Source organism: Lonchura striata, chromosome 11, assembly GCF_050655825.1.
Source record: "Lonchura striata isolate lonStrDom1 chromosome 11, ASM5065582v1, whole genome shotgun sequence".
NCBI classification, from domain to species: domain Eukaryota; kingdom Metazoa; phylum Chordata; class Aves; order Passeriformes; family Estrildidae; genus Lonchura; species Lonchura striata.
Window position 1 is genome coordinate 23,170,643 of NC_140713.1, and position 27,601 is coordinate 23,198,243.

At 59.6% G+C, this 27,601-nt stretch overlaps 1 protein-coding gene across 3 annotated transcripts in view; it reads right to left on the reverse strand.

Moving 5' to 3' along the window:
* Window positions 1-1,071: 1,071 nt before the first annotated feature.
* GSE1 (Gse1 coiled-coil protein) overlaps window positions 1,072-27,601 on the reverse strand; it is a 103,538-nt gene continuing 77,008 nt past the window's right edge. For 2 of the 3 annotated variants that reach the window (XM_085589933.1, XM_085589934.1), the window contains 15 exons: window positions 17,985-18,203; window positions 13,030-13,229; window positions 11,242-11,423; window positions 10,910-11,107; window positions 10,520-10,711; window positions 9,939-10,249; window positions 9,235-9,559; window positions 7,059-7,639; window positions 6,435-6,547; window positions 5,696-5,966; window positions 5,470-5,577; window positions 4,994-5,362; window positions 3,816-4,079; window positions 3,354-3,457; window positions 1,072-1,813 (listed from right to left, as the gene is read on the reverse strand). In XM_085589933.1, coding sequence (XP_085446059.1) covers window positions 1,679-1,813; window positions 3,354-3,457; window positions 3,816-4,079; window positions 4,994-5,362; window positions 5,470-5,577; window positions 5,696-5,966; window positions 6,435-6,547; window positions 7,059-7,639; window positions 9,235-9,559; window positions 9,939-10,249; window positions 10,520-10,711; window positions 10,910-11,107; window positions 11,242-11,423; window positions 13,030-13,229; window positions 17,985-18,203 — 3,572 coding nt within the window. In that variant the 3' untranslated portion in view covers window positions 1,072-1,678. Of the gene's footprint in view, window positions 1,814-3,353; window positions 3,458-3,815; window positions 4,080-4,993; window positions 5,363-5,469; window positions 5,593-5,695; window positions 5,967-6,434; window positions 6,548-7,058; window positions 7,640-9,234; window positions 9,560-9,938; window positions 10,250-10,519; window positions 10,712-10,909; window positions 11,108-11,241; window positions 11,424-13,029; window positions 13,230-17,984; window positions 18,204-27,601 lie in introns of all 3 variants that reach the window. The other variant, XM_077786386.2, reaches the window with a different exon arrangement.

Below are 27,601 nucleotides of genomic sequence, written 5' to 3' on the forward strand. Positions count from 1 at the left end.
GGTTAATGCTTTTCTTTGCCAGTGCAACGAGGGAATTTAAAGCAGGAAGCAGAGGTCACCTTTTCCCGGAGATGTGAGCTGGTCTCGTGGCGAATTAAAAAACAATTTCTGATAAATAATTTAAAAATAACAATCAAATAGAAAGGCTCCCCCGGGGGAGGGGAGGCAGGGCACGCTCTGGTTTTTAGCAAGTGGCTAAAAACGACACCAAGCCTGACCCTGGTGGCACCAGGACATCCCTGCCCGCCCGTGGGCACGGCTCCACATGGATTGTCCCCAAAGTGCCACCAGGACACCCCACAGGACCCACTCTCCCTGTGCCCAAACTGCCTTAGGGCTGCTCTGATTGTCTTGGTGGTTTTTAGGGGGGACAAGGACACCCCAGTGCCACCCACCCCTCAACCCTCCACCCTCTCCACGCAATCCCTTGGGATTTTTCCTTTGGCAGATGGAGCCTGGGCAAGGCTCAGCCACCACCCGTGACACCCACGATGACCCAGCTGGAGCAGAAAAAGCCCCAGAAAGCAAAGAAAAAGGGTAAAAATAATAAAAAAAACCCCAAACCCACAGGAGGGTGGAAGGGCTCAGCTTCCCGAGGGATTGGTGGTGGGACAGGGCCTGCCCCAATGGAAAAAGGGATTTGTTTTTTCCTGGGTTTCAATTCTTTTTAAAACATTTCAGTATCTTTTCTGGCCCGACCAGCAGCAGTACAAACACTAAAAGTGAGTTAATCTTTTTTGCCAAAAGGAATAAAAAACAAACAAACTAGAAAGAAAAAACAGGGAGGGAAAAGGAACAGGGCAGGGGGAAAAAAAGGGGAAAAAAAAAGCAGAAACATCTTAAAAAAAAAGGCAAGCTTTTTATAACAATAATTAAAGCAATAAAAACATACAAAACTTTGTTGTTTTTTAATATATATACACAGTACAAGGCTGAAGCACCTTTTTTTTTTTTCTTTTCTTTTCTTCTTTTTTTTTTTCCGCCTGTTCAATCCCAAAGCCGGGGTGACGAAGTGACCTCGCGCGTGTCCCTGCCCCTTCCCCGCCAACCAGGAACAAAAAGGGACCTTCAACCAGTTTATTGACTTTATTTTTTGATAGCGAAGTGCATTTCCAGGGGAAACCCCGGGCTGGGGGTGCCGTGCTGGGAGTGGCAGCACCCGGGGCCCCGCCGGGTTTAGTGTTGTCGGTGGAGTCTTTCATTGTCTTTTTTTCTTTTTTTTCCTTTTTTTTTTTTTTTAGAAAAAAACCCCAAAGAACCAACAAAAATGAGCGTTATAAAGTGTGGGTGGGTGGAGGGGGCCCTTCAGAGCCGTGGCCCCCCCAGAGGAGGAGGGGACAGGAGGGGACATGCTGGGGCTGCTGGCCGTGGGATGGGCTCCCAGCTCCTCCTGGCTCCCATTTGCTTCATGCATGGCACATTCTCCACTTATTTATTCCTCTTTTTTGTTTGTTTGTTTTCTTCCTTTTATTATTAATGATTTTGTCGTCGTGGTTTGTTGTCTTTTTTTTTTTTTTCTTTTCCCGTTCGGTGGTGGTTTTTTTTTTGTTTTTGGTTTTTTTTTTTTTGTAATTTTATTTTTGTAGCTTCAAACCTCCCAGTGAAAAATATTAAATATTCAAGGTAATAAAATAGATTATTATTTCTAGACTATATGTTCGGCCTGGCCCAAGGAGCGTCACCTGGGATACCCCTTGAAATAACCCCTAGACCACTGCATTGCAGGCAAGGCAAGGCACTTCCGCAGGTGATCCAGCTCGGCTTGCAGGCGCTCCCGCTCCGACACCATCTTCTGCTTCTGGCTCCTCAGCTCCTGCGGGCAGCCAGGGAATGGGAACGGTCAGAGGGAGCTCCAGGGCAGGGCAACAGCAGGGAATAGGGTGGGGTGCTGCAGGGAATGGGTGCTGCAGGGAATGGGTGCTGCAGGGAATGGGTGCTGCAGGGAATGGGCAGTGCTGGGAATGGGCAGTGCAGGGAATGGGTGCTGCAGGGAATGGGCACTGCAAGGTTTGGGATACAGCAGGGAATGGGCAGTGCAGGGAATGTGAAGTGCAGGGTTTGGGATACAGCAGGGAATGGGCAGTGCTGGGAATGGGAAGTGCTGGGTTTGGGATACAGCAGGGAATGGGCAGTGCTGGGAATGGGCAGTGCAGGGAACAGGAAATGCAGGGAATGGGAAGTGCTGGGTTTGGGATACAGCAGGGAATGGGCAGTGCTGGGAATGGGCAGTGCAGGGAATAGGAAATGCAGGGAATGGGAAGTGCTGGGTTTGGGATACAGCAGGGAATGGGCAGTGCTGGGAATGGGAAGTGCAGGGAATGGGTGCTGCAGGGAATGGGCAGTGCAGGGTTTGGGGCAGTGCAGGGCATGGGGCAGTGCAGGGAATGGGAAGTGCAGGGAATGGGAAGTGCAGGGAATGGAAGTTGCAGGGAATGGGTGCTGCAGGGTTTGGGATACAGCAGGGAATGGGCAGTGCTTGGTTTAAGATACAGGAGGGAATGAGCACTGCAGGGAATGGGGAACTATAGGGAATGGGCACTACAGGGAATGGGGCAGTGCAGGGAATGAGTGCAGGGAATGCAGGGAATGGGATACAGCAGGGAATGGGCACTGCCTGGTTTAGGATACAGCAGGGAATGGGCACTGCAGGGAATGGGCTCTGCAAGGTTTGGGATACAGTAGGGAATGGGCACTGCAGGGAATGGGGAACTCCAGGGAATTGGCACTGCAGGGAATGGGCACTGCAGGGAATGTGCTGTGGGAGGATTGGGTGCCCTGAGGTCAGGTCCCAAGAAGGTTGGGTGCCCAGGAGGGCTGGGTGCCCACAGAGCCTGCTGCCCACAGCAGGGTATGCCCAGGGCATGGGTGTCCAAGGGATGGGGTGCCTAGGGAATGGGGTGTCCAAGTGTGGTGTGCCCAGGGAATGGAGTGCCCAGGGGATGGGCATTCAGGGGATGAATGCTCAGGGGATGAACGCTCAGAGGATAGTGCCCAGGGCATGAGTGTTCAAGGGATGGGGAGCCTAGAGAATGGGGTGTCCAAGGGATGGAGTGCCCGGGCATGGTGTGCCCAGTGGGAAGGGGAGTCCAGGGGATGAGTGCCCAGGGGATGGCGGCATGGTGTGCCCAGGAGATGGGTGCCCAAGGCATGGTGTGCCCAGGGGCTGGGTGCCCAAGGCATGGTGTGCCCAGGGGCTGGGTGCCCAAGGCATGGTGTGCCCAGGAGATGGGTGCCCAAGGCATGGTGTGCCCAGGGGCTGGGTGCCCAAGGCATGGTGTGCCCAGGGGCTGGGTGCCCAAGGCATGGTGTGCCCAGGGGCTGGGCGCCCGGAGGATGGTGCTGTCCCCACTCACCGCCATGCTGTGTGACAGCTGCTCGGCTGTCAGGCTCAGGGTGTAGTGCTGGGCCTCCAGCCGCCGGCACTGCGTCTGCAGCACCTGGCGCTCCAGGTTTTGTTCTGCAACATCCGAAGGACAAGGGCTGAGCGCCGGCTCCTCGGGCTCTTTGCACCACCCATGGAGGGTGCCAGCCCTGCTCTAGGCTCTGCCCAGCCAGCAGGGATTGCCCCCAGCATCCCAGAGCATTCCCAACCCCGGCACCGCCTGTGGGGAACCTTTAGGGAGGACACTGGGCACTTTGAATACACTGATTTTCCATGCCAAAACAACAACAGTGCCTGTTGATTTCAAGCTGCTCCTGCACTGCTGGAGACCCCCCAGTGCTTCCCCAGCCCATCCCAGCAGGAACCACTGACACCCCCCACAGAATATTAACGCACAAATTGGCATTTTACCCTCCCTGCACCCCTTCCTTACCTTCTATATGTTCCTGGTAAGCTTCAAAAATTGCCTCGATCCCTTGCCACTTGGGCCTGGGGTAGTCTTCCTCCTCTTCCTCCTCTTCCTCCTCCTCGTCCTCGTCCTCGGAGGCGGAGTCCCGGGGCAGGGGGGGCAGTGGCCGGAGCGGCCCCTCGGCCGTGCCGTTGTGCGGGGGTGCGGGCGGGCGGGCGGACGCCTGCAGCTCGGGGATGTTGTAGTGGATGGACGTGTCCAGTTTGTGGTTCTGCTCCGCCGTCCCCCCTGTGGGGCAGCCACAGTCAGCCCCTGCCCGCTCCCCACGGCCCCTCAAGGCATTCATCCCACCCATCCCAGACCTTTCAGGGGATTACGGGTGGGGTTTTATCGTTCCCTGTGCGCTGGAGTGGTTTTATGTATTTCAATCGCTCAACTGAGTGAGTTTGGAGGCTTTGGAGCTGTATTATCCCTCATTTTTAGCTTCAGCAATGAGCTCACTGCATGTTCCAGCATTGAGGATGCCAGTGCCAAACCCTGGTGGGGGGGACATGGGAGTGATATCCCAGTACCCAAGCAGCTTCCTGCGTCCCTGCTTCTTTTTCTGAACATCAGGGAGAATTTTTTGATTGGCAGGGCTGTTGAACACTGGAAGGAGCTGCCCTGAGAGGTGGTGGAGTTCCCATCCCTGGAGGGGTTCAAGGAGGGCTTGGTGTGGCACTCAGTTCAGAATCTTACTCTCCTGGATTCTTAAGTACTTTAGATTTGTAAGTTAGGCCTGTACGGAAGTTATTGTTTTGTGGTATAGTATATTCTATATGATCCCTTGCTAAATTAAGTTGTCAATTAAGTTTAAATGCTGTTAAGTGCTGTTGGGCCTTTAAATATAACCTGTTGACCAAGTCCAGGCTCAGTTTAGCACAGAAATCTACTCTGAACTTGTGCCTCAACACGAGGGTCTTCCATATTCCTTTTTGTCCTTACCCTTTCCTATCCCTTTGTTTCCCCCTCCTCCAGCCTCCACAGAGATTATTTGGGGTTTATTTACTGACTTTGCATTTTTCTTTCCTTTCCCTCAGAGTGCTTTAACCACCTAATGAGCAGGAGAGAGCACCTTGCCAACCAACTTTGTTGTGATTTTTACACCAAACCCGCTTTTGCCGATACTTTTAAAACAGCAGTTCCCGACAACCTCCCCTCACCTTTGTGCTTCTGCAGCGCCTTCTGCGTGGACTGCAGCACCGACTCGTGGAACTGGTGGGCAAACTCCTCGGCAATGAAGGGCTCCCAGGGCTTGCTCTTGCCGTTCATGCTGTGGGACAGCGGCACCGGGATGTCCTTGGGGAGGGGACCCCTGACGTAGCTGAGGATGCTCAGAGCCTTCTTCCCGGGGTGCCCATCGCTCAGCCGGGGCTTCTCCGGCGCCGTGCCCGACTCCTTGGGCCTCGGTGGCTCCTGGGGCCTCAGCTGGTCCAACCTGGAGGCTTCGGCCACCTTCGGCACCTCCGGCACAGAGACGGCGATGCCCACGGGTTTATCCAGCTCCAGCAGGAGCGGTGGCACCGGAGGCTCTTTGGGAAGAGGAGGAGCAGTTGGCTGCAGCCAGGACTCCGTGCAGCCCTCCAGGCAAAGCTGTGCCCCTCAACCCAAGAGCCGGGGGAGGACTTGTGGCGCTTACCAGTGCTGGGGGCACCGGGGCTGTCCCGCGGGGAGCTCTTCACCACCACGGCGGCCGGCGTGGTCTTCTGCTTCATGGCCTGCAGCATCTCCACCAGCTTCTCCTTGTCTGCGGCATGGGAAGCTGAGGTTTAGTGTAGCCTCTGCTCAGCAGAGCAAGCTCAGGGCCCCAGGCAGACCCCCCGCGCCACCCCCGAGCCCCAGCGTGCGCGGGCCATGGCTGTTACCTTTCCTCTTCTCGGCGCTGATGTGCGTGAGGTTGAAGATGGTGAGGAAGCGCTTCTTCTCCTCGAAGTTGGGGCTGTTGTTCATCTCGTCGGGGCTGTAGCGGGTGGAGAGCGGCGGGCGCGGGGAGGGCGTGCGGCGCTTGTTCTGCACCGTGGGTGGAGAGGGGCTCCGCTCCCGCAGCATCCGCCGGCGCTTGCGCCGCTTCTGGCTCAGCAGTTCCTCCTTCTGCTGCTGCGTGGTGAGGCCGAAGAGCTGCAGGAACTCCAGCTTCTGGGGCGACCAGGGGGAGCAGAGCAGAGCAGGGTCATCCCTCATCCTCGCCTTCATCCCTATTCTCATCCTCATGGCCGCTGTCACCCTCATCCTCATTCCTATTCCCATCCTCATGCCCACCCTCATCCCTGTTAGAATCCTCATCTCCATTCCCATTCCCTTCCCCATTCTCATACCCATTCCCCTTCCCACCCCATTCTCCTCATCCTCATTTTCATTCCTGCTCCTATCCCCATCCTCATCTTCATCCCACCCCCATTCCCATTCCAATGCCCATCCTTACTGCCATCCCCATTTCCCCATCTCCATCCCCACCCTCATCATCCCCATCTCTAACCCCCTGGTGCCTCTGCACACATGTGGGGATGGTGGCTGCACTGGGCACTGGGAACTGGTGTAAAGGAGGGGCTGCTCCCCCAGGGGACAGGGAGGGGACAGGGAGGGGACAGGGGGTGCCACCAGTACCTCGGAGGACGTGTCCAGCTTCAGCGGGGGCTGCTCAGCCACGCAGCGGAGATGGGCCCGCACCTCCTCCTCGTCGCTGTCGTCACAGGAGTCATCCAGGTCGTAGTAGTACCCTGGGGATGGGGAGAGGCTGGTGAGAGGCTGGGAACACCTTGGGCACCTGCTGGGACCCCGGGGAATCTTCTGGGACACAGGGGAACCCCACTGGGGATGGGAGCCCAGCAGGAAGTATGTCAGAGGGGAGTGATGTGGGGAGTGTGACCCAAAGGAGCCCTGTCCCCTCTCCACCAGCTATGGGACCTCGGAGGGCATCACCCATCACTCTGGGATGAGTGGCAGGGGGCCAGTGTGGCACAGGCTGGGGACACCGTGGTGGAGCCCCCATCTCACTGGAGTGGGGACAGCAATTCCAGCCCCTCCCAGCTCTCCATCTCCTCCTCATTGCTACTCTCATCCCCTCTCCAGCAGCCCCATCAATATTTAAAACCCTCTTATTAGCTCCAGTTCATCATTTATTCATCGGGCACGTCTGGAGCGCAGGGTTTACCAAACCCGCTGGGACGCGGGAACGTCGGCATTCCCGGGAGACCCCCGGTGCCGGGGGGAGGAAGGAAATCCCCTCACCTTTCTCACGGGCCTCCCGCCGCCGCCGCTCCTCCAGGTCCAGTTTGCTGACCAGCCTGCGGTGCTGCTGCACGAACTCGTCGTAGATGTACATGGGGTCCTGGGCGCGGGGCTGGGGGGGCCGGTAGGGCGAGCTGGGCTTGGTGCTCTCGGGGAAGGCGGCGGCCGGGGCTCGCTGCTGGCTCAGGATGCTCTGAGTGGACTTTTCCAGCTCAGCTAGGAAGGGGGTGTGGGTGAAGGCCCCGTGCTCCGGGGCGCCGGGCTCCCGTCCCGGGGGGTATTTCTCCAGAGCATCCCTCTTCCTCGGGCCCTCCTCCAGCTTCTCCGGGCAGAAAACCCTCTCCACCTTCACCACAGGGAAGCTCTGGCGGCCGGGCTCGAAGGGCGCTGGGTGGCTGTGGAGGGCGTGGGGCTCGGGGAGGCGCCGGGGAGGGTCGGGGGGGCTCTCCATCAGCGAGACGGGGTTCCAGAGGGACGTGGTGACGGGGTGGTGCTGGGGTTTGGGGGAGATGAGGGGTGGGGGCCCGCCAAAGTGCTGCCCTGGCTCCCGGCTGCTGGGCTCGTGGCGGCTCGATCCCAACCTGCGGGGAGAGGAGAGCACCGCAGAGGTGAGGAGCTGGCGCTGCCACCGGGGAGCTGGCAGCGCTCCAGCCCCGGAGGATTTTGGGGAGAAACGCGCCTGTTAGGAACACCCAGAGGGGTTTGTGCACGTGGGGCTGCCACACTTGTCCCCTTCATGCCACAAACCTGAGGGATGGGGGCAGAGTTAAGGCTGTGCACGGGCAGGTTGAGCATGGATGTGGCTGATGGTGCACTGGGCTGGAGCCCCCAGCCTTGACCCCTGGGTGGGGACAAGCGAGCCACCAGTCCTGCCACAGCCCCGTGGCGAGGGCAGCACCCCGGCGCAGCCCTGCTCTGACAGCAGGAGCCGGAGCCAGCCTGTTTGCAGGATAAATATTTCATGTGCCCAAGCTGTGCATTTAACACTTTTCCGCTCCAGCGCCCCGGAGCTCCGCGCACGGAGCAGCGAGTTCAGCTCAGCGCCGCCACGGCGTCACCACCGGCGGGGAGCACCGCCTGCCCTCGGGATCCATCCCTCTCCCACCCCGCTGGATGCAGGAAAAGGACTGGGATGGAATATCCCCGGCTGCAGGTGTCTGGGGGTGACCTTGCTGTCTCCTCTCCGCTTTGGGGTGGGAGGAGCGGATGGGGAAGGGAGCCTGCGGCGGGCGCTCGCCTTTGTGCCGCCCCGTGATCCGCTCCTTATTATCCTCGATGAGCCGCGCTAATCCCCTGGATACCCAAAAATAACAAAGGGAGCAGGCGGCAGAGCTGGCTGGATGAGCCTGCACCGCTTAAGCGCTCAGCCACGGGGGGTGAGCAAGGCTTGTCAATCAATCCGGGGGTGTGGGCACGCTCCGCTGCCCCCCAAACTGCCCAGGCTCGGCGCAGGTGCCCCCCAAACGAGGCATCCACAGCCCAGCCCCGCTGCCCGGGAGGGGGGAGCTGCAATTAGCCGTGCTGGTGGCCGGGCAGCACCTGGCCACTCGCCGCTGGCCCCCGGCCACCTCCCGGGCTCGGCGCCTGCCGCCGCGCAGATGTCGGGCACCGGGAACGCCTGGCGCTGCCAGCACAGCCGGCCTGGCTGGCACCGTGTGGCAGGAACCCGCTGGCACCGTGGCTTCGGGATGTGTAAGGGGCACGGCCGAGGGGTGGTGGACGCGTGACGGGGGGCAGAGCTGGGTAATGGGATGGGCACGGCCACAGGTTGGGGAGGAAATCCTTTAAATCATCACCTCATGGCATCAGTAAAGATCATCCTATTCCACCCCCTGCCATGGACAGGGACACCTTCCACAAGACCAGATTGCTCCAAGCCCCGTCCAACCTGGCTTTGGGCACTTCCAGAGATCCAGGGGCAGCCACGGCTTCTCTGGACAACCTGTGCCAGGGCCTCCACACCATCACAGCGAAGAATGTCTTCCCAATATCCCATACAACCCTGCCCTCTTTGTATAGAGACATTCCCCCTGTCCTATCACTCCTTTCCTTTGTCCACAGACCTTCTCCAGCTGAAGATACGGATATTCCAGCAAGGACAGCAGTGACACGGGAAAACACAGCTCAGTTTTGGGGGAAAGCTCCATCCCTGGAGCGGCACTGGCAGCATCCCTACCTGGGGTGCTCGGGCCGGTGCTCGGGCTCAGCCTGGCTCGGGGCACGCCCTATGTCCAGGTGCTGCTCCAGCACTTGCTGCCGGAACTCCGAGACTTGGGATTGCCGATCCTCCTTCTCCTGGCGCAGCCGGCGCTGCCGGGCCAGCCACTTCTCCTCCTCGTTGGTGCGGTGGATCAGCAGCGCCGTGGCCGCGCTGCTCCCGGCCAGGGGGAACACGCTGTGGTTGGGGATGAGGCTGGGCACGGGGTGGTGGGAGCCAGGGGGCGGGTGCAGAGGGTGCTGGATGGGCTTCGGCGTGGGCAGCACCGAGTCCTTGAGTTTGTCTGCGGTGGAAGAGGGGTGATGGAGAGTCAGGGTGTGGAAGAGTGGGGGGTATTTTGGGGTGAGCATCCCTGTGGGTGGGAGGGGCCCGGAGCTGTGGGGCAGCCACCGTCAGAGCTCAGCTCAGGGGGCTGCCCGCTCGCTGCCAGCCCAGCTGCCCGGCGTGCACCGGGCACGGCGCCAGCCCGGCCCGAGTCAGATGGCACAGGCACCGCGCCGACGCTCTGAGATGCTGCAGCTGGGCTCCTGGCAAAGCAATCTGGCAGCCAGGACAGCCCATCCCCGTCCCCAGCCGCCTCCCGGGGCCACCGACCCCCTCGGCTCTGCCATCTGCACGGAGGGGAGAGGGGACCAAGGCAAGCTGAGGAAGGCGGGCGGTACCTGCTCTGCTGGGTGCCAGCGGCTCCACCGGCTTGCCCCGCTCCTCGGCCGGGTGCCCCCGCAGCCCGTGCAGCTCCGCCACGGGGAGGAAGGGCCCCTCCATGGCTTTCACCATGCTCAGCTCCTTCTCCCGGGCACGCTCCCGCTGCCTCTCCAGCTCCCGCTCCCGCTCCTTCTCCCGCTCGCGCTCCAGCTCCTTCTCGCGCTCCCGCTCCCGCTCGCGCTCCTTCTCCCGCTCCCGGTCGGCTTCTCGCTCCCGCTCCTTCTCCCGCTCCCGCTCCCTCTGCCGCAGCTCCTCGTCCATCTGCAGCCTGCAGAGAAAAACCAAAACCAAAAGCACCGACCCCAAACATCCCCCTTGGAGCACCCCTAAAATCAACCCTGGATGCCTGTCAGCATCCCCTGGAACACCCTTGAACCTCCAGAGAACCCCCAAACAGCTCCTGGGCACCTGCCAGCACCCTCCGTGCATTCCCAAATCCCCAGTCACCCGCCAGCATTCCTAGAGCATCCCAAAAGCACCCCTGGTGCTCTGCCAGCATCCTCTGGAGCGCCCCATCCATGCCCCCACCACCCCCTACCTCTCGGCGGCGAGGCTGGAGATGCGCTCGGACTGCAGGGCGGACAGGGAGGAGTGGGAGAGCTCGGGGGGGTACCGGACCCCCGAGAGGTGCAGGTGCATGGCCGAGGGGTGCAGGGGGGGCAGCGAGCCCGGCGCTGGCAGCGGGTAGAAGGGGGACCTCAGTGCCGACAGGCAGTATGACTCATCCATCCTGGGGAGACAGGGATGCTCAGACGGGCAAATAACTCCCAGTTCCCCTCCCAGGAGTCAGATGTGGGGGGTGCCTTCTACTGGGAGAAAGGGATGGAGAGCCCCAGAACGCCCTCAGTGGGTCATGCTCCCACCTCCCAGTGCCTCAAAGCTCATCCAGCGGTACCTCCCAGGGATCCCGAGGCTCGGAGGTGCCCACCTGAAGGCAGGATGAGGGAAGGGGTGATGTGTCAGGTAGCTGGGGTGGTAGTAGGCGGCGGCGGTGGCCGGGTCGAGGCCGAGGGGCGGCAGGGAGGACATGCGGAGATCCTCGGCCGTGTGGTAGGGACGGAAGCTCCGCAGGTAATCCTCGGTCACCGCGCTGGGAGGCACCACGTGGTGGACCGGCCGCTGCAGGCTGGGGGGCAAGGAGATGGTCACCATCCCTCCCTGTCCCCCTGGGGGGGGATGTCACCTCCCCCAGGTGGGACCAGAGCTGGCGGGGGACGCCCTCATCCTGCGACCGCTCCCGTCCGCTGCGGGCAGACTCACTTGAGAGGAGGGAAGCGGGAGTCCTGGACCACGGAGCTGGGGGGCAGCCCGAAGGAGTAGGGTGTCCCCAAGAGGTGGGAGGGCACAGTGGGACCCCCTGCCTTCTCCTGCGCCAGGGGGGGCTCCGAGATGAGGCGCTCGCGGCCGGCGCTGCTGCTGCTGCCTCGTGACCCTGCTTCCTGCTGCAAGGCAAAGGGGCAGGGAAGCCAGGATGAGCATCAGGACACATGGGCAAGCCCTGCTGTGGCACCAGCCCAAGACCCTCAGTAGGTCCCCAGAGTGCCCTGGCTGGCAGCAGTACCCAGGGAAGGATTCATCCAGCAGGGCATCTCCTGAATCCAGGGTTTGGGAAGGCAGTTGGAGGGGTGGGAGGGTCTGAGAGGCTGCAGCGGGGGGCCCCAGTGGGAATGGAGGTGCTGAAGGCAGGGCAGAGCTGAGGGCAAGACACCCATTACCTGCCTGGAGATTTATGGCTGTTTTGTTCCCCTGAGCTATAAATCATCTGGGGAGGAGTGACACGGCCAGGGGGAAATCCAGCCAGCCTTTGATAAGGGCCATAACCCAGGGGTCAGCCCACAATCCCCCTGGCACCCCCGGCATCAGCACCCTCCCACAGGGCCTCAGCCGCTTCCCATCAGCTCCCACCCCCGGTGTCAGCACCAAAGGTCACTCCCTCCAGCTGGGGAGGCACCTCTAGCAAGGGGGAACAACTTAGGGTGGACAAGACACCCCGCAGGATCTGACAAATAATAGGGCGACCCCCGCAACAAGGCAAGTTTTGGTTTAAAAATTGTTATTTCTCATCGCACCTTCTCCATTTAGCAGCTCAGGAGGAGGAGGATGGTAGCACCCACAGCATCCCCTACCCCAGCATCCCTCCCCACCCTATCCCATCCCATCCCTCCAGGGCAGGGCCAGCCCCAAGGTCACCACAAAGGGCCGGTGGCCTGCACAGAGCTCACTGTGTGTGCCAGGCTCTGCTCTAATTACAATTACCTCCTGGCTCTGCCAGACATCGCCACGCTCCGTTAACCCCCACACTGGCGGGGGGACATGGGGCTGGGGAGCATCCCAACACCCCAGGCACCCCTCCGAGCTCTCGGGGATCACGGTTCCATTTATTTTCCCCCCCTCTGGCCCCCGGCGTTTCTCATCCCCTAGCCTCGCCTCTCTTTGTGTTTAATTAGTCTTTCCAAGTGGCATAATCCCCCCGGGAATCTGCTTGTAGCATGCGGAGGAGAGGAGAACCACTAACGATGCTTCTTAATTAGCTGCTCTCCCCCCACCCCAACCCCTCCTCCTCCTTCCTTGCCCTCCCCTCCGGATGGGGATGATGATGGCAGCTCGGGGACACAGCAGGGAGAGGAAGGGACCAAACTGAGCAGCCCAGTGATCCCTTGGGAGCCACGCAGAGTATCCCACACTTTACAGTGAGCTCATGGGCACTCTGTGCCCCCTTCCCTGGGACCCTGTGACTCTGATCAGATAACCCTGGACCCTCCTTCCTGCCCCAACGGGGTTGGGGGAGAGCCAGGGAAGCCCACCCTGTCCAAAGTCTGTACAGACCCCTGACAATTCCTGTTCCTCCTCTTTTGCCCCACTCTCCACATGGACACCACAGAATAAAGAGCTGAACCAACATATATTGGGGTAAGAGCCTCTTTTGGGAATCTTTGCCATCTCCTGATATTCCTCCCCTCACAGCCTGATATTCAGGGGGCTGTGTGAGGGGGGGAACATCAGCACACCCTCTACCCTTCAGGGGGCAGCCCCCAAACGCAGCCCTACCTGTCTGCCCTCGCTCCTCCAGACCCCGTTGACCGTCTTGGTGGGGGCGATGGTGACGACGGGCGGCGTGCTGGGCACGCTGTGCCCCCCCGGGGGCACGAGGATGGGGCCCATGGGGCCACGCTTGGGCGTGCTGGCGGGGGAGCTGTGGTTGGTGGCCGGTGAGGACACCGGGGACGACTCGCTGCTCAGGGAGGAGCCTGGGATTCAATCAGAAATGGAAGGAGTTAGAAGAAGGGCAGTTAAGTGGATGGAAGCAGCCTCCCAAGGAGCTGGGGCCATTCCTGACAGGATGCCTCCCTGCAGGGAGCAGGGGTGGGGCACTGCCATGCAGCATCCTGCCAGACCCTCAGACTGGTGAGGTCCCCCATGTCCCATCCCAGAAGTTCCCAGTGGTGCTAAAGGCTCCACCTGGCACGGCGGGATGGGGCAGCCTCTTGCTCCCTCCTAACAGGGACTGGCAGACCCCCAGTGCCACAGAACCCCCTGGCACAAGTGACACCAATGTGATGCCAGCCCCCACAAAGCAAACCCAGAGACTCCTTAATCCAGCTGCAGGAGCTGTCAGGGACAGGCTAGGGCCTCTGGAGACACTGGGATGAAGGAGTGACTCCCTGAAACCCTTGGGCAAAGCTTTGGTTTCATTTGCATAATACATCTGTACTTTAACTTATCCCCACCCCAGGGATGCTGGCTGTATTTCCAAAGGGAAAATAAAAACGGAGTGAAAGTGGAGGAGAGGAAAAGCAGAGAAATACAAATTCCACACTAGCAGGGGCACAGGGAGCCTGCTGTCAGCTGCACGGAGCACTTCCCATTCCTCAAACCCACATGGGCAGCCTGGGGGGCTCTGAAACCCCAAACTCTGCTCCCTCCGTCCCACAGTGTGGGTCAGAGGGAGATTCCAGCAGGGAGCAGGAGTCCAAGAGTGAGGAGTGGGCTGTGGACGCAGGATGAGCAGTGAGCAGGGCACGGAGAGAGGCCTGAGTGTGCAGGGTGTCTCATCACCTTCCCAGTGTGCAAGGCCACTTCCCTGATCCCCTGAGCGTGTCCTGTGGGCATGGCAGCCACTCCCAGAGTGTGCCAGCAGCTCCTCACCTGCACCCTGCTTTCCCAGAATGTGCCAGCAGCTCCTCACCTGCATCCTGCCTCATCCCCTTGCCCACTGCCAGAGCATGCCAGCAGCTCCTCACCTGCATCCTGCACCATCCCCTTGCCCTCTCCGCAGGCCACACAACCCCAGGAGGGAGCTGGGAATGCCAGGGGAAGCAGGAGCATCCCTGGGCAGCGGGAGGGCTGCAGGGTGGGCAGGAAGCTGCAGAATGAGGCTCTGTGCCCCTGTGGCTCTGTGTCTGTGGCTCTGTGGCCCTTTGGCTCTGTGGCTCTGTGGCTCTGTGGCTCTGTGTCTCTGTGGCTCTGGCTCTGTGTCTCTGTGTCTGTGGCTCTGGCTCTGTGTCTCTGTGTCTCTGTGGCTCTGGCTCTGTGTCTCTGTGTCTGTGGCTCTGGCTCTGTGTCTCTGTAGCTCTGTGGCTCTGTGTTTCTGTGGCTCTGTGCTCTGTGTCTCTGTGGCTCTGTGGCTCTGTGCTCTGTGGCTCTCAGGCTCTGTGTCTCTGTGTCTGTGGCTCTGTGTTTCTGTGTCTCTGTGGCTCTGTGTCTCTGTGCTCTGTGTCTCTGTGGCTCTGTAGCTCTGTGTCTGTGGCTCTGTGTCTCTGTGTTTCTGTGTCTCTGTGTCTCTGTGGCTCTGTGCTCTGTGGCTCTCAGGCTCTGCGGCTCTGTGTCTGTGGCTCTGTGTTTCTGTGGCTCTGGGTCTCTGTGGCTCTGGGTCTCTGTGTTTCTGTAGCTCTGTGTTTCTGTGGCCCTGTGGCTCTGTGGCTCTGTGTTTCTGTGCTCTGTGTCTCTGTGGCTCTGTGTCTGTAGCTCTGTGTCTCTGTGTTTCTGTGGCTCTGTAGCTCTGTGACTCTGTGTTTCTGTGTTTCTGTGGCCCTGTGTCTCTGTAGCTCTGTGTTTCTGTGGCTCTGTGCTCTGTGTCTCTGTAGCTCTGTGTGTCTGTGGCTCTGTGTTTCTGTGGCCCTGTGGCTCTGTGCTCTGTGTTTCTGTGTTTCTGTGGCCCTGTGGCTCTGTGCTCTGTGTTTCTGTGTTTCTGCGGCCCTGTGGCTCTGTGCTCTGTGTTTCTGTGTTTCTGTGGCCCTGTGGCTCTGTGCTCTGTGTTTCTGTGTTTCTGTGGCCCTGTGGCTCTGTGCTCTGTGTTTCTGTGGCTCTATGTCTCTGTGGCTCTGTGCTCTGTGTCTCTGTAGCTCTGTGTTTCTGTGGCTCTGTGTCTCTGTGGCTCTGTGCTCTGTGTTTCTGTGGCTCTGTGTCTCTGTGGCTCTGTGCTCTGTGTTTCTGTGGCTCTGTGGCTCTGTGTCTCTGTGTTTCTGTGTCTCTGTGGCTCTGTGCTCTGTGGCTCTGTGTCCGTGATTCTGTGTCTGTAGCTCTGTGTGTCTGTGGCTCTGTGTTTCTGTGGATCTGTGGCTCTGTGCTCTGTGTTTCTGTGGCTTGGATGCTCAGCAGAGCAGAGGCCGAGCGGAGCATCCCGCTGCCGGCCGCCCTCCCTGATTAATTATTCCCGAGTCGCTCCGAATCGCTTTCATTTGAAGAGCAGCAAGGCTGGGGGAAGGAGAAAGGCTGTCCCCAACAAAGGAGGCCGATTTGACACCCACTGAAGTCTATCTTGTCAGCGCAAGGCCAACAACAATTAGCAGCCTAATCCCCTCTGAGCTGGGAAGCCATTACTCACCACGCGATAGCGTTAACAATCAATACCATCACAATGAGCCCGGCAATTAATGAAGCTAAAGTCTTACTTCAGAACCTTAATTCTCGCTGTGTGGCTTTAAACGGGAGGGTTTGTGATCGTTATAATTAACTGGTGGTATTCAGCCAGGAGTTAGTCAATGAAACTAATCTGGATTGGAGATGACAAGAGGCACAGTGTGATGGTGTCACCTTTGTTTTCTGACCTCCCGCTTCCCCGCTCGGCGATAGCAGATTAGCAGCCCGGGCTGACAGGCAAATGTAATTAACAGCTGAGACCCTGACGGAGAACTGGGAAAAAGAAGGGAAGGAGGGGTGGAATAAAACCCACCCTGCGGACAGCCCCGGGCAGGACAAGAGGCAGCAGCCCCCGGGCAGGCGGTGGCTTTGTGGGGTTTTGCTGGGAAGGGGTCAGGCAGGATGAGCCGTGGCAGTTTGGGATGCTGTGGAGCAGTAGGATATCCCTAGGGATGTGCCAGCACACCTGTGAGCCCATAAAGATGGAAAAAACCCAGTGATCCTGCATGAATCCGGCATCTGCCACAGCAGAGCATCTCCAGAGGTGGGAAGGGAAATGGAATGAGCATCTCTCGTTGTGGGAAGTGGGTGAGGGTTTCAGGGAAAAGCAATTTGTTTCCTGGTGCTAAAAACCACAGCAAGGAGAAAAACCGCTTTCCCAACAGACACCCAAACCCACACGGATCAAAAACCTCTGAGATAAGCCACTTGAGGCACCCAAATGGGCAAGGGAGGGGTTTTTGCAAACAAACTGTGCAGGTGTTAAGGGGAAATCCAAAGGGAATGTGGCTGCTTCTCTCCAGTGCCACAAAATCCATGCCCAGACCTGCTGATGTCCCTTGGGATGGGCTGAGCAGCACAGGGAGGGCACAAGCTGTGGGGTGCGATGGGGAAAAAAAACCAAAATAATTCCCCAAACTCAATCAATCGCTGTGAAGGAAGCAGATGGGTTCCAGAGGAAGCAGCTGGCAAAAACCAGGAGCTTCCAGTGAGGATGAAGCATCACCAAGACCTGGTTCCCTCAGGGTTACAGGGACCTGGTATCCCCACACGTTTCCTTAGGAGCAGCTGATGCTTCAGGTCATGGCTGTGCCAGAGATTTTTGGGCTGCAAGGAGGGTCTTGTAGGTGGTGCTTGCAAAAGGGATTTTCCAAAAGGGGGTAGGGGAAAAGGATTGTGCCAAAGAGGCCTTTTAAAAAACGTCTTCCAAAAAGACTTTGCAGAAAACATCTTGCAAAGGGGTTGGGTGTCTTTTGCAGGGATCTAAGTGCCCAGGCCACAGGCAATGATCCAAGGGGAGCACCCACTGATGCAAACAGCAGGGATATAAAGACTATTTCATCCCTAATTAAAGACACCAGAAGTCTCTTGAAACACATCCCAGCCTGGGGACTGGCTGCCTTCTCATTTGGGCGTGGAAGCCCTGGCAAATCCCTGTGGCAGGGGGGACCTCAGGGTGCTCTAGAAGCAGCTCACACCCCACATCCAAACAGACAGGAGGGATGTGGGCAACAAGGGCTGGGCACCCCTTGGGGCTGCTCAGTTGGGAAATTTGGCCTGGGAAGTAGAAAATTTGGGGAACCTCTGGAAAAAGCAGCGTGGTGGGAGGGAGCAGGGCTGGTCCCTGCCGTGCCGTGCTCTCCCAGGGTACAGTGAGCAATGCGGCACTCGGATTACTCCAGATGAACTGAATTCCCAAACTGAATTCCCAAACTGCCCCCTCGGGACACCAGCAGGTCGGTCTCTTCCACCAGGCAGCCACTGGCAGAACAAGAGGACACAGCCCCAGCTACGTCAGGGAAGGTTTAGGCTGGATATTAGGGAAAAAATTTTTCACTGAAAGAATAATAAAATACTGGAATTGTCGTCCTAGAGAGGTGGTGGAATCACCATCTCTGGATGTGTTTAAAAAAAGACTGGACTTGGCACTCGGTGCTATAGTCTGCTTGAGGTGTTAGGGTGTAGGTTGGACTTGATGGTCTTAGAGGTCTCCTCCAACCTCATTATTCTGTGATTCTGTGAAAATGCATTAGTTGGGGAAATGGCAGGAAAACACCGGCTGCAGCTCCTGGGAAAGGCACCAGGGTTTGTCACCGCCCCGTCCCCGTCCCCGTCCCCGTCCCCGTCCCCGTCCCCGTCCCCACCTCTGGGCTCCTCGGCTTGCTTGGCGAGCTTGCGGAGGGCGGCGGCGAAGCTGGAGGAAGGTGCTGCCTGGACGGACAAAGTGCTGCTGGCGGCGGGGCTGCCATTGGGGACGATGGAGCCGTTCAGGGGCGACGGGGTCAGGGGGCTGACGGTGGCGGTGGTGCGGGTGGCCGTGGAGAGCATTCCTAGGGACGGCGACTTCGGCTCATGGCTCATGCCTGCCGGCCAGAGAGAGCGGGTTAGACACGTGGAGACAGGATCCTCAGTCTCCCCCAGGAGTGGGACCGCCAGCTCCTTTCCTCTCGTTCACCACGCCACCCCAAAATGCACCTCGAGTTCAGGGAATGGGGGGGGAGTGCGTCCCAGCACTCCACAGTGCCACTGAAGCCCAGGAGGATGGAGCAGGAGGGCTCAGCAGAGCTCTGCAGGAATGCACAGGGAGTTTTGGGGGGCTTCAGCATCCTGATGGAGGTGGTGGGGAGAGGCGCAGTCCCCCAACTCACGTGGTGCTGCCAAAACCCAAAGCACCACTGCTGCACCCCTTATTGCCACTATTGCACCCCAAATCCAGCCACTGCACACTCAAATCCCCACTACTGTACCCCTAAATCTGCAATATTTTCCCGGCGCTGCCCCCCACTGCTGCATCCCTGGATAAACAATATTTCATCCCTGGATGTTCAGTACTGCACGCTCAAATCACCAATAACAGATCCTCAGAACTGCACCCTTAAATCCCCACCTCCGCACCCCCCAAATTCCCACTGCTGCATCCCTGGATTAACAATATTTCATCCCAGGATCTTCAGCAATGCACCCTCAAATCCCCAATAACACATCCCTGGATCCCCAGAACTGCACCCTTAAATCCCCACCATTGCACCCCCAAAACCCCAATACTGCATCCCTGGATCCCCAGCACCCACCCCCAGCTCCCCACACTGCCCCTTGAAACCCTCACGCCCCAAATCCCCACCACAGCACCCCGAAGTACCGAGGTCCTAAAGGGCACAGTGACCCCAAAATCGAGGCTCAGGTGCTGAGCAGGAGGGTGCAGCCCTCCCCGATCCCCCCCAGCTGTCACACCAATTGCTCCAGGGCTCTCCACCTCCCAAAAACAGCAACTGCTGATGTCAGGGCCCTTAAAATAGACTTCACCCAGCAGCTTCATTAACACCAGCCTAAAATTAGCCCGGCTCCCAGGTGGGCAGGAGGACTGGGGGGGGGATTTTGGGGCAGCCCCCAACTCCCAGCAGGCCTGGAGGCAGCTGGAGGCATTGAACACCTGGAGCATCCACTGCAGAGGGTGGATGGAGCATCCCCCGAGCATCCCCTGGCAGCGGCTGGCCAGGGAGGAGCCGGGGGGGCACGGGGGGCACTCGGCGTTGATTAATCTTTGCCCCCCGGCCCCAGGAGAGGCGGCGGCGCGCTCCCCTCTGCCCTCATTATACAAGCATTTATTAACTCCGGTGCTCTCAGCCATTGACTGCCGCCTTGTCGACACGCTCGGCTCATGTAAATTCATTACCAGAACAGCTGGGAAGCCAAGCCAGCCACGCCAGCCTGGCCCCGGCACCCCCGGGCTCTGCTGGCGCCCCCGGGCTCTGCTGGCACCCCCGGGCTCTGCTGGCACCCCCGGGCTTTGCTCCAGCCCCGGGTGAGGGCTCGGTGCACCGGGATGTGCCGGCAGCACCAGGCGCCCACGCACCATCCAAAGGGGACACGGCGCTCCAGGCACAGCCTGCAGCTCCTGAGCACTGCCCCACATCCCCCAGGCACTGCCCCACATTCCCTGGACACTGCCTGGCATCCCCTTGGCACAGCCCTGCATCCCCCAGGCGCTGCCCCACATCCACCACGCACAATCCTGCGTCCCCTTGGCGCATCCCTAGGTGCTGCCTGGCATCCCCTTGGCACAACCCTGCATCCTCCCAGCACTGCCCCACATCCACCAGGCACAATCCTGCATCCCCAGATGCTGCCTGGCATCCCCTTGGCACAGCCCCGCATCCCCCAGGCACTGCCCCACATCCACCAGGCACAACCCTGCATCCCCTTGGCACAATCCTGCAACCCCAGGTGCTGCCCCACATCCACCAGGCACAATCCTGCATCCCCAGGCACAACCCTGCACCCCCTTGGCACAATCCTGCATCCCCTTGGCACAATCCTGCATCCCCAGGCACTGCCCCACATCCCCAGGGCGCTGCCTGGCATCCCCTTGGCAAAGCCCAGCATCCTCCCAGCACTGCCCCACAGCCTCCAAGCACAGCCCCAAACACTTCCCAGTGCCCCCCAGTTCCTCCCCACCTATTAACCCCAACATAACCCCCACTGCCAGCCCCAACCAGGCCTTTCTCCAGACGTTTCTCCAACCATCAGCAGGGATCAGCAAGCTGGCACACACACACACGGGCAGGGCATCCCCCGTGTGATGTTCAGCTGATCCCCGCGGCCCCCAACGCCTCCCGGGCAGCTCCTGATGCCAGCGGGATTTGCCAGGCCAGCACCGGGCAGCCGGGAGCGGGTGAGTGGCCGGGGCAGCGTGCGGGGAGCTCGCCTGCCCCCGGGGCTGAGCTGTGCCGCTGCCCCAAACCAGTTCTGCCGCTCCCTCCCGGTGATAAAATCGGCGCCTCCGCTGCTCACCCGCCGTGCCCCGCCGGCGCCGGCGTCCGTCTGTCCGGGCGTCCCTGCGCTGCTCTGCGGGACAGCTGCCAGCTGGGGAAACTGAGGCACGGAGAGCTGGCTGGGCGGGAGCATCCGCACAGGGATGGGATGGGATGGGATGGGATGGGATGGGATGGGATGGGATGGGATGGGATGGGATGGGATGGGATGGGATGGGATGGGATGGGATGGGATGGGATGGGATGGGATGGGATGGGATGTGGAGCTGCCACGCCGTGTTCTCCCACCCCCCCATCCCTCCGGCATCCCCTCGCCGGCACGGCGTGGGTGCCACTCACCCCTGCGGGTGGCTGGGGACGCCGTGACGCCCCACGGTGAGGTGGGGCCCCCCCAGCTCTGCCCCTCCCAGCAGGCAGATCCGTGCGGAAAAACAGGTCAAGTTTGGTGCCTGGAGCAGCCCGGGGTCATGGCAGCGGTTGCCTCACCAGGGCGGGGAGATGAACCTCAAAAACGGGACATGCTGTCCCTCCAGCGTCCCCAGCCCTGTGTGGGTACAGGGCTGGCACTCCCATGTACCCCTCCCTGGGAAACTGAGGCCTGAAACACCCCCCACACCAAGGCAGGGGGGCTGTGGGGGGCCTCAGGACACCTGGGTCCCCCGTTGAGGCCACAATGGGGAGGTTGGGGAGCAGGGAGCAGGCGATGTGTCACCCTGTCCCCGTCCCTCCCACAGCATGTGCCCGGGCACAGCAGTACAGGGAGTGTCTGGCATTCCCGGTGCCCGCTGGCTGCCTGCCCGTGGGAGCAGCAGCAGCAGCAGGAGGAGGAGGAGGAGGAGGCGCAGGGATGATGGCGGGGTCACTGCCACGCTCCCCTCGCCCTTCCCGCAGTGCCACACGGGGCTGGTGGCATCTGCGGTGGCACAGGAGCCCGCAATCCCCGGCTCCTGGAGCCCTCCCCGAGCCCCCACATCCCCGGCTCAGGGCTGGGAGCCGGGAGCTGGGAGCGTGCCATGTTCTCTCCATCTGCTCCTGATGATGCTGGCGGGTTTTTTGGCAGCGGGAGCCTCCTCCGGCAGCGAGAGCAGAACCAGTCTGGCTGCCTGGTGGGGCTGGAGACAAATAAAACCCCTTGGCAGCCGCTGCGGGCAGGCAGGAGCGGGCAGCGAGGGGCAGGGACGGGCTCCCAGCACCCTGAAATCCCTGGGCACGGGGTACCGCTGTCGGGAAAGGGGAAGTGGGCAAGTTCAGCACCTTGGCTCCCGGTTGCCCCCTTCCCAGCACCTTGAAAGGCCTCTAATGAGCGCGGAGTGCCCTTGGGAGCAGATTGCCATTGAACTCGACCTGCACCAGCCGCCCGCTCTCACAGCAGCTATTTTGAGCTGCCGGGCTCCCAAGTGCTGGAACTAATAATTTATTACCAAATACGATCAGGCAGCAGCTCCAGCCCCTGGCAAATGGAGCGGAAAAAAACCCAGTGCGGCGGGAAGCCGAGGGAGCGGGGAGAGACGAGCATCCTTCATCCTCCTCCTCCTCCTCCCCCGGGATGGATCCGCACCCACCCCGCAGCACCGCAGCTGGGACGGAGCCCACTTGGCCGAGCCCTCTGGAAAGCTCCAGCACGCTCCCCGCTGATGGTCCCCCCCAAAGGGATTTGGGGTGATGAGGGTCCCCCTCAGCCTTTCCCCCCCTTCTCTCAGCGCCTCCCGCTCCGGAGCCGCATCCAGCTGCACGCTCCGAGCAGGAACAGCTGCTCCGCATGGATTTTCAATGCTAATGGCCTCGCATCGCCAGCCCCCCCTTCCCTCTGCCTGAACTGCAGCGGGCAGAGCCCCAGCACGGAGGGCAGGGGGCCAGGGCCAGCCGTGCCTGTCGTCACCCTGTCACACACCCTGCCACACACCCTGCCACACACCCTGCCACACACCCTGCCACCCCTGGGGCAGGGCACAGGCAGAGGTGACCAGCTCCTCTCCCGGCGATGCCCTGCGGAGCCGCCGCACGCTTTCCACCCCTCATTAGAGTGGCTCCACACCTCCAACACGCTCCATTAATTAATTAATTGATCGATCCCAGCCTGTGCTCCTGCCCCATCTCCCCACTTCCCAGCACACACAGCTGAAACCAGGGGAGGTGGCCGGGCTTGGTGTCCCCAAGAGATGCAGGCGCAGCCTCTGTCCAATTTTAGGGCGCTCATGGCAGAACCCAGGGCCCATCCTGGGAACACCCCCCATCCCCTCGGCGGGGCCTGGATGGGTTGCCCGTGGTGAGGAGCACCTTGGCTGGGATTTGGGGCTCCTGTGGAGCCTGGCACAGCACCGAGCACCCGGCACTATCATCCAGCTGGGCCTCCATCGATCACTCCTCCATGGACCATTGATCTGGCAAACGACAACAAGCAAAGTAATAAGAGCTCGTTTGGAGGGCGCGGCGCAGGGGATGCAGCGGTGCCGGGTGGCTTCTCTCCCTTCCCCACCTTCCTTCCCGTGCCCAGCCAAGCAGCCCTGGGAGCCTTTTCAGCCCTCAGGAAATCGAGCCAGGGAATTATTTACTTTAAAGCAACTTTCTCCCCTGTTTCTGCCCTGCTTTGGAGCTGGGAGCTTGGGAAATCAAGCCCCCGTGCCCCAAGGGTGCTGCTGGGCCCTGAACTCCCCTCTGCAGCTTCAGGGTTGGGTTGGCAGCTCCTCTTGGCTCCTGATGCCCAGATCCAAGTGCCAGCTGTGTGCTGAGGATCCCTCTGCTTTGGGGGAAGTGGGGTACAGCCCTCACCCCTCCACTCTGCTGTCTTCTGGGGCTCAGTGCCTTTGTGGGGCACTGGGCACTCCTTGGAGCTGCCAGGCATTGCCTGGGAGAGACTGGGCATTGCACTGGGATGCTGGGAATTGCCTGGAGGAGATTTGGGAATTGCTCTGGGATGCTGGGAATTGCCAGGGAGAGACTGGGCATTACACTGGGATGCTGGGAACTGCCTGGAGGAGATTTGGGAATTGCACTGGGATTCTGGGTATGGTCGGAGAGAGAGCTGGGCACTGCCCTGCTGGGCACCTAATGGCCCTGCCAGGAACCTCACAGTGGCATTAAATGGTGCCACCGGGCACTCCCCAGTGCCACTGAGCATCCCACCGTGCTGCTGGGCATTCCCAGATGCCACAGGGCACTGCACGGCGGCACCGGGCACTCCACGGAGCCGCCCCTGGGTCGGAGCCAGGCACCAGGAGGTGCTGCCAAAACTGAGCACGGTGCTCCCAGCCACGGCACAGCCCGAGAGAGGGCAATGCCTGGCACACCCAGGCTGCCCTCCCATGCCCACACGGCCGTGCCCCCACGTCCCCGGGCTGGCGCAGGCGTGCAGCAGCAGCAGCAGCGCATTGTTTTGGGCGCAGGATCCCTTGCCCAGCAGATGGCAGGTATAACAAAGCAGCTTGCTGCGGCCAAGCCAATTATTTATCTAATTATGATTTACCACTTAACCACATGATCTTTCTGCAGAGTTGTAGGCAATTAAAACCGGGGTGATTATGTGGATTATGCAAATCGGCTGGAGCCGAGCGAATAAAATTGGAGATTAGAGTTTCACGCAGGCTGGATCTTGCATGGGGCAGGTCCTGGAGGGGCAGGGGCAGGGCAGGGGGAGTGCAGAGAGGGGCAGGGGGCTGCAGGCAGGGGGGGAGTCCAGGACTCAGCCATGGGAAGGGGCTGCAGGACACAGCTGGGAAGTGCCAGGACAAGGTGAGCAGATGCCTCGTGCCACCCCCTCTGCAGCATCGAGGCCACAGCCAAAAACTGCCCCCAAAATGGGGTGGGTGCCCTCCTGTTGGTGGGTGACTCTGCTGGCACCAGGGACCCCCCAGCATCCACCCCTGCTGCACCCCAAAAACCTGAGAGGGGTTCCACAGCCCCCATCCCTTACCCCATCCACGGGGCAGCTTGTGCTGGGCAATTAATAACAGGTACTAATAACAGGTATTAATAACGAGTACTAATAACGGGCATTAATAACGAGTATTAATAAGGAGCATTAATAACGGCGCCTGGCAGATTACGCCGCCTGCCCGGCTTGATATGAGATTTATGGATGGCGCAAAGTCCGGAAATACAGGAGTATTAATGGTAATTCCTCGTGTCCTAGCAAAGGTCACAGGCAATCTCCATCCATCCCGCTGCAGAGCGGGGGCTCCGGGCAGGATGGAGGGGTCCGGGCAGGATGGGGGTCCCCTCTTCACCCCCGGGATCCCCCAGCAGTTTCTGGTGGTGCAGATGGCCCAGCACGGGCCAGAGCGAAGGTTTTACCTTGGGATAAGAAATTATCCCTGGCAAACAGAGAATTTGCTGTGTGGATTTTCATTTTCCCAACGCCAGCGCCACCTGCTCCCCGTCGGTGCCCCACGTTTTGGGCTATGAGGTGTTGCGGAGGTCTTGGATTCCTCCAAGGCTGGGAGCACCTCCAGTGTCACCAGGACCACCTTGATGGGTGTTTCCCTTTTCATGGAGCCTCACAAAAAAACTAAGAAGGTTTGAATGAGCAGAGATGTCCCCAGAGGCAGACTCTGCTGGGGATGGGGACACGCTGCCAGCACTGGTGGGACAGATCCAGCACGCTCCTCATGGCAAGGAAGATCAACCAAACCCCAGCAAGGGGAGCAGACCCCTCCTCTCTTCCCACGCTGGGATTTAGGGTGATTAATACCAGTGATCCCATGTGCCAGTGCTGGGAAGGCCAGCCCGTGCCCCCATGAGCAGCATCTTTCCTTTTCGCCTACAGTAATCCTCAGCCTTTCGAGCAAATTATTAAAATTCACTTATATTTAATCTGCCTGCTGGAATTAATTGAATTTTTACGCTTGGCAAATGTCAGTGGGTGCACGCTGCCTCCCAACGGGGACCCTGCTGCAGGTGCAGCGGGCAGAGCCCTCGGCTCTTATCCCTCCCCAGGGATAAATCCCACCCTGGAGCAGGGGACAGCGTGCCCACAGGCCCCACTGGCAAGGGCAGCAGGATGCCAGCACCTCCCAGCTCTGCAGGAATGCTCAGTGACACCAGGCATGCATCCCCCAAACCTCCCTGAGGAGGGAAGCTCCCCAGATCCCACGGGATTCCCACCGTGGTGGCTTCGGAGGTGACACCGAGAGCCCATCTCTCCCTTTCCCACACCAGTGCCGGAGATGCCAGCGCCCTGCCTGGCATTGTAGTGATGAGAGCCTTCCTCCCCTCCCCTCCCCATCCTCCTCCTCACAAATTGCCAAAGCATCTAATTTGCCCGCTGGGAAGGCCGAGGGAAAAGAGGCTCTATTTTGCTGGTAATAAGCCCTCCAGACAAAAGCGGGATGAGCCATTCAGCGCCGGGAAGGGGGAAGGGTCCGGAGCGGTGCCAGGGGCTTGGGGAAGCCAGAAATTGCCTCCCTGTTGGGGAACCCAGCTCTGGGACACACACACAGCACAGGACACTCACCCCAGCAGGACCCTGGGGTGATGCCGAGCTCCTGGATGGCCGCTGGGATGGGACACAGGGTGCTGGGGACACCCCAACCTTGAGAAATGACAGCAAATCCCAAAGCCAGGTGGGCTCAGTCGCTGTCACCCTTGGGAATAGCCCCGTTGCCTGCTCAGGGATGCTCTTCTCCCCACCCACCACGATGGATGCAGAAGTTCATGGGAAAACTCACCCCAGCAGGACCCTGGGGTGATCCCAAGCTCCTGGATGGCCACTGGGATGGGACACAGAGTGTTGGGGACACTCCAGCATTGAGAAATGACAGCAAATCCCAAAGCCAGGTGGGCTCAGTCGCTGTCACCCCCAGGAACAGCCCCGTTCCCTGCTCAGGGACGCTCCTCTCCCCGCCACGATGGATGCAGAAGTTCATGGGCAACCGTGGAGTTCACAGGCAGCAGGAGCCACGGGGGACCCGTGGGCAACTTCCAAACTTGACTGGCGCTTGCCCCCCTCCACCGCTCGCCCGGGATTATCATAAATTAAGACGTAATTACTCCATGGAAATTTACAGCACAAAGCTGCGGCGCTAACAAGTGTGTGTTTGGCGGCACCGGGGGGAGATACAAAGCGCTATTGTCTGGCGGGCGCCAAAAAAAAGCTGCTCTGCCCCCAAAACCCACACATCCCAGGGACAGGGATGAGGGTGGGGATGGCGATGGAGCCACACCACGGTGGCAGCACAGGGAACCAGGTTTGTTTGATACGGAGCTCCAAAAGGAGGATCCCAGCAGGGAGGGATGGGTGAACGCTGCCCAGGGTGATGATGGGTGCCCTCCAAGCAGGTGCCAGGGCTCTGCTCCCCGACAAAGACATCTCCTTTATTCCCTCAAATAACTCTCAGCTCCCAACCGTGGGTGCTGCACCCAGCAAAACGCCACCTCTCTAACCCCTTCTGCCCAACTTCAGCACACATGGGGTTAAAATGAAACCCCCTGGGGACCTGGAAGGAGGGGGGGGACACATGAGGAACAGTGCCAGCGCTGGCGTGTGTCCCCCCCCTCCCCAGCCCCGTGCTGCCACATTCCCCCAGCTGTCACACGCATTAAAAAATAATAATCATCAACGTGGCAAAAAACCCAAAAAAAAAACCAAAAAAAAAAAACAAACAAAAAAAAAATCCAACAAAACCAACCAACAACCGAACCCAACAAAACAGTGGGAAAATATTCAGGCGGCTAAAACAAATCCAGCAATAAAGGAGCTGGGATCCTCGGAAAGCTGGCTGTGCAATTAAGCAGTTTTCTGCTGTACGCCGATAATCACCTAATTATACTATTAATGACAGTTCAACCTGCTCTGAAATAAAAGGACATTCTTCCATAACAGGATGCCAGCTGTTTGTTACAGATGTCAAACATCTTTAGAGCATTATTATTAAAAGAAGGGGGGAAGGAGGAAGCTTGGGGATGCTGAAGCACAGCCGTCTTTCCCCCTCAGAGCATCTTGCAAGGGATGAGAGGAGGGGGTTTGGAGTGTCACCCCCACTTTGAATCCGGGA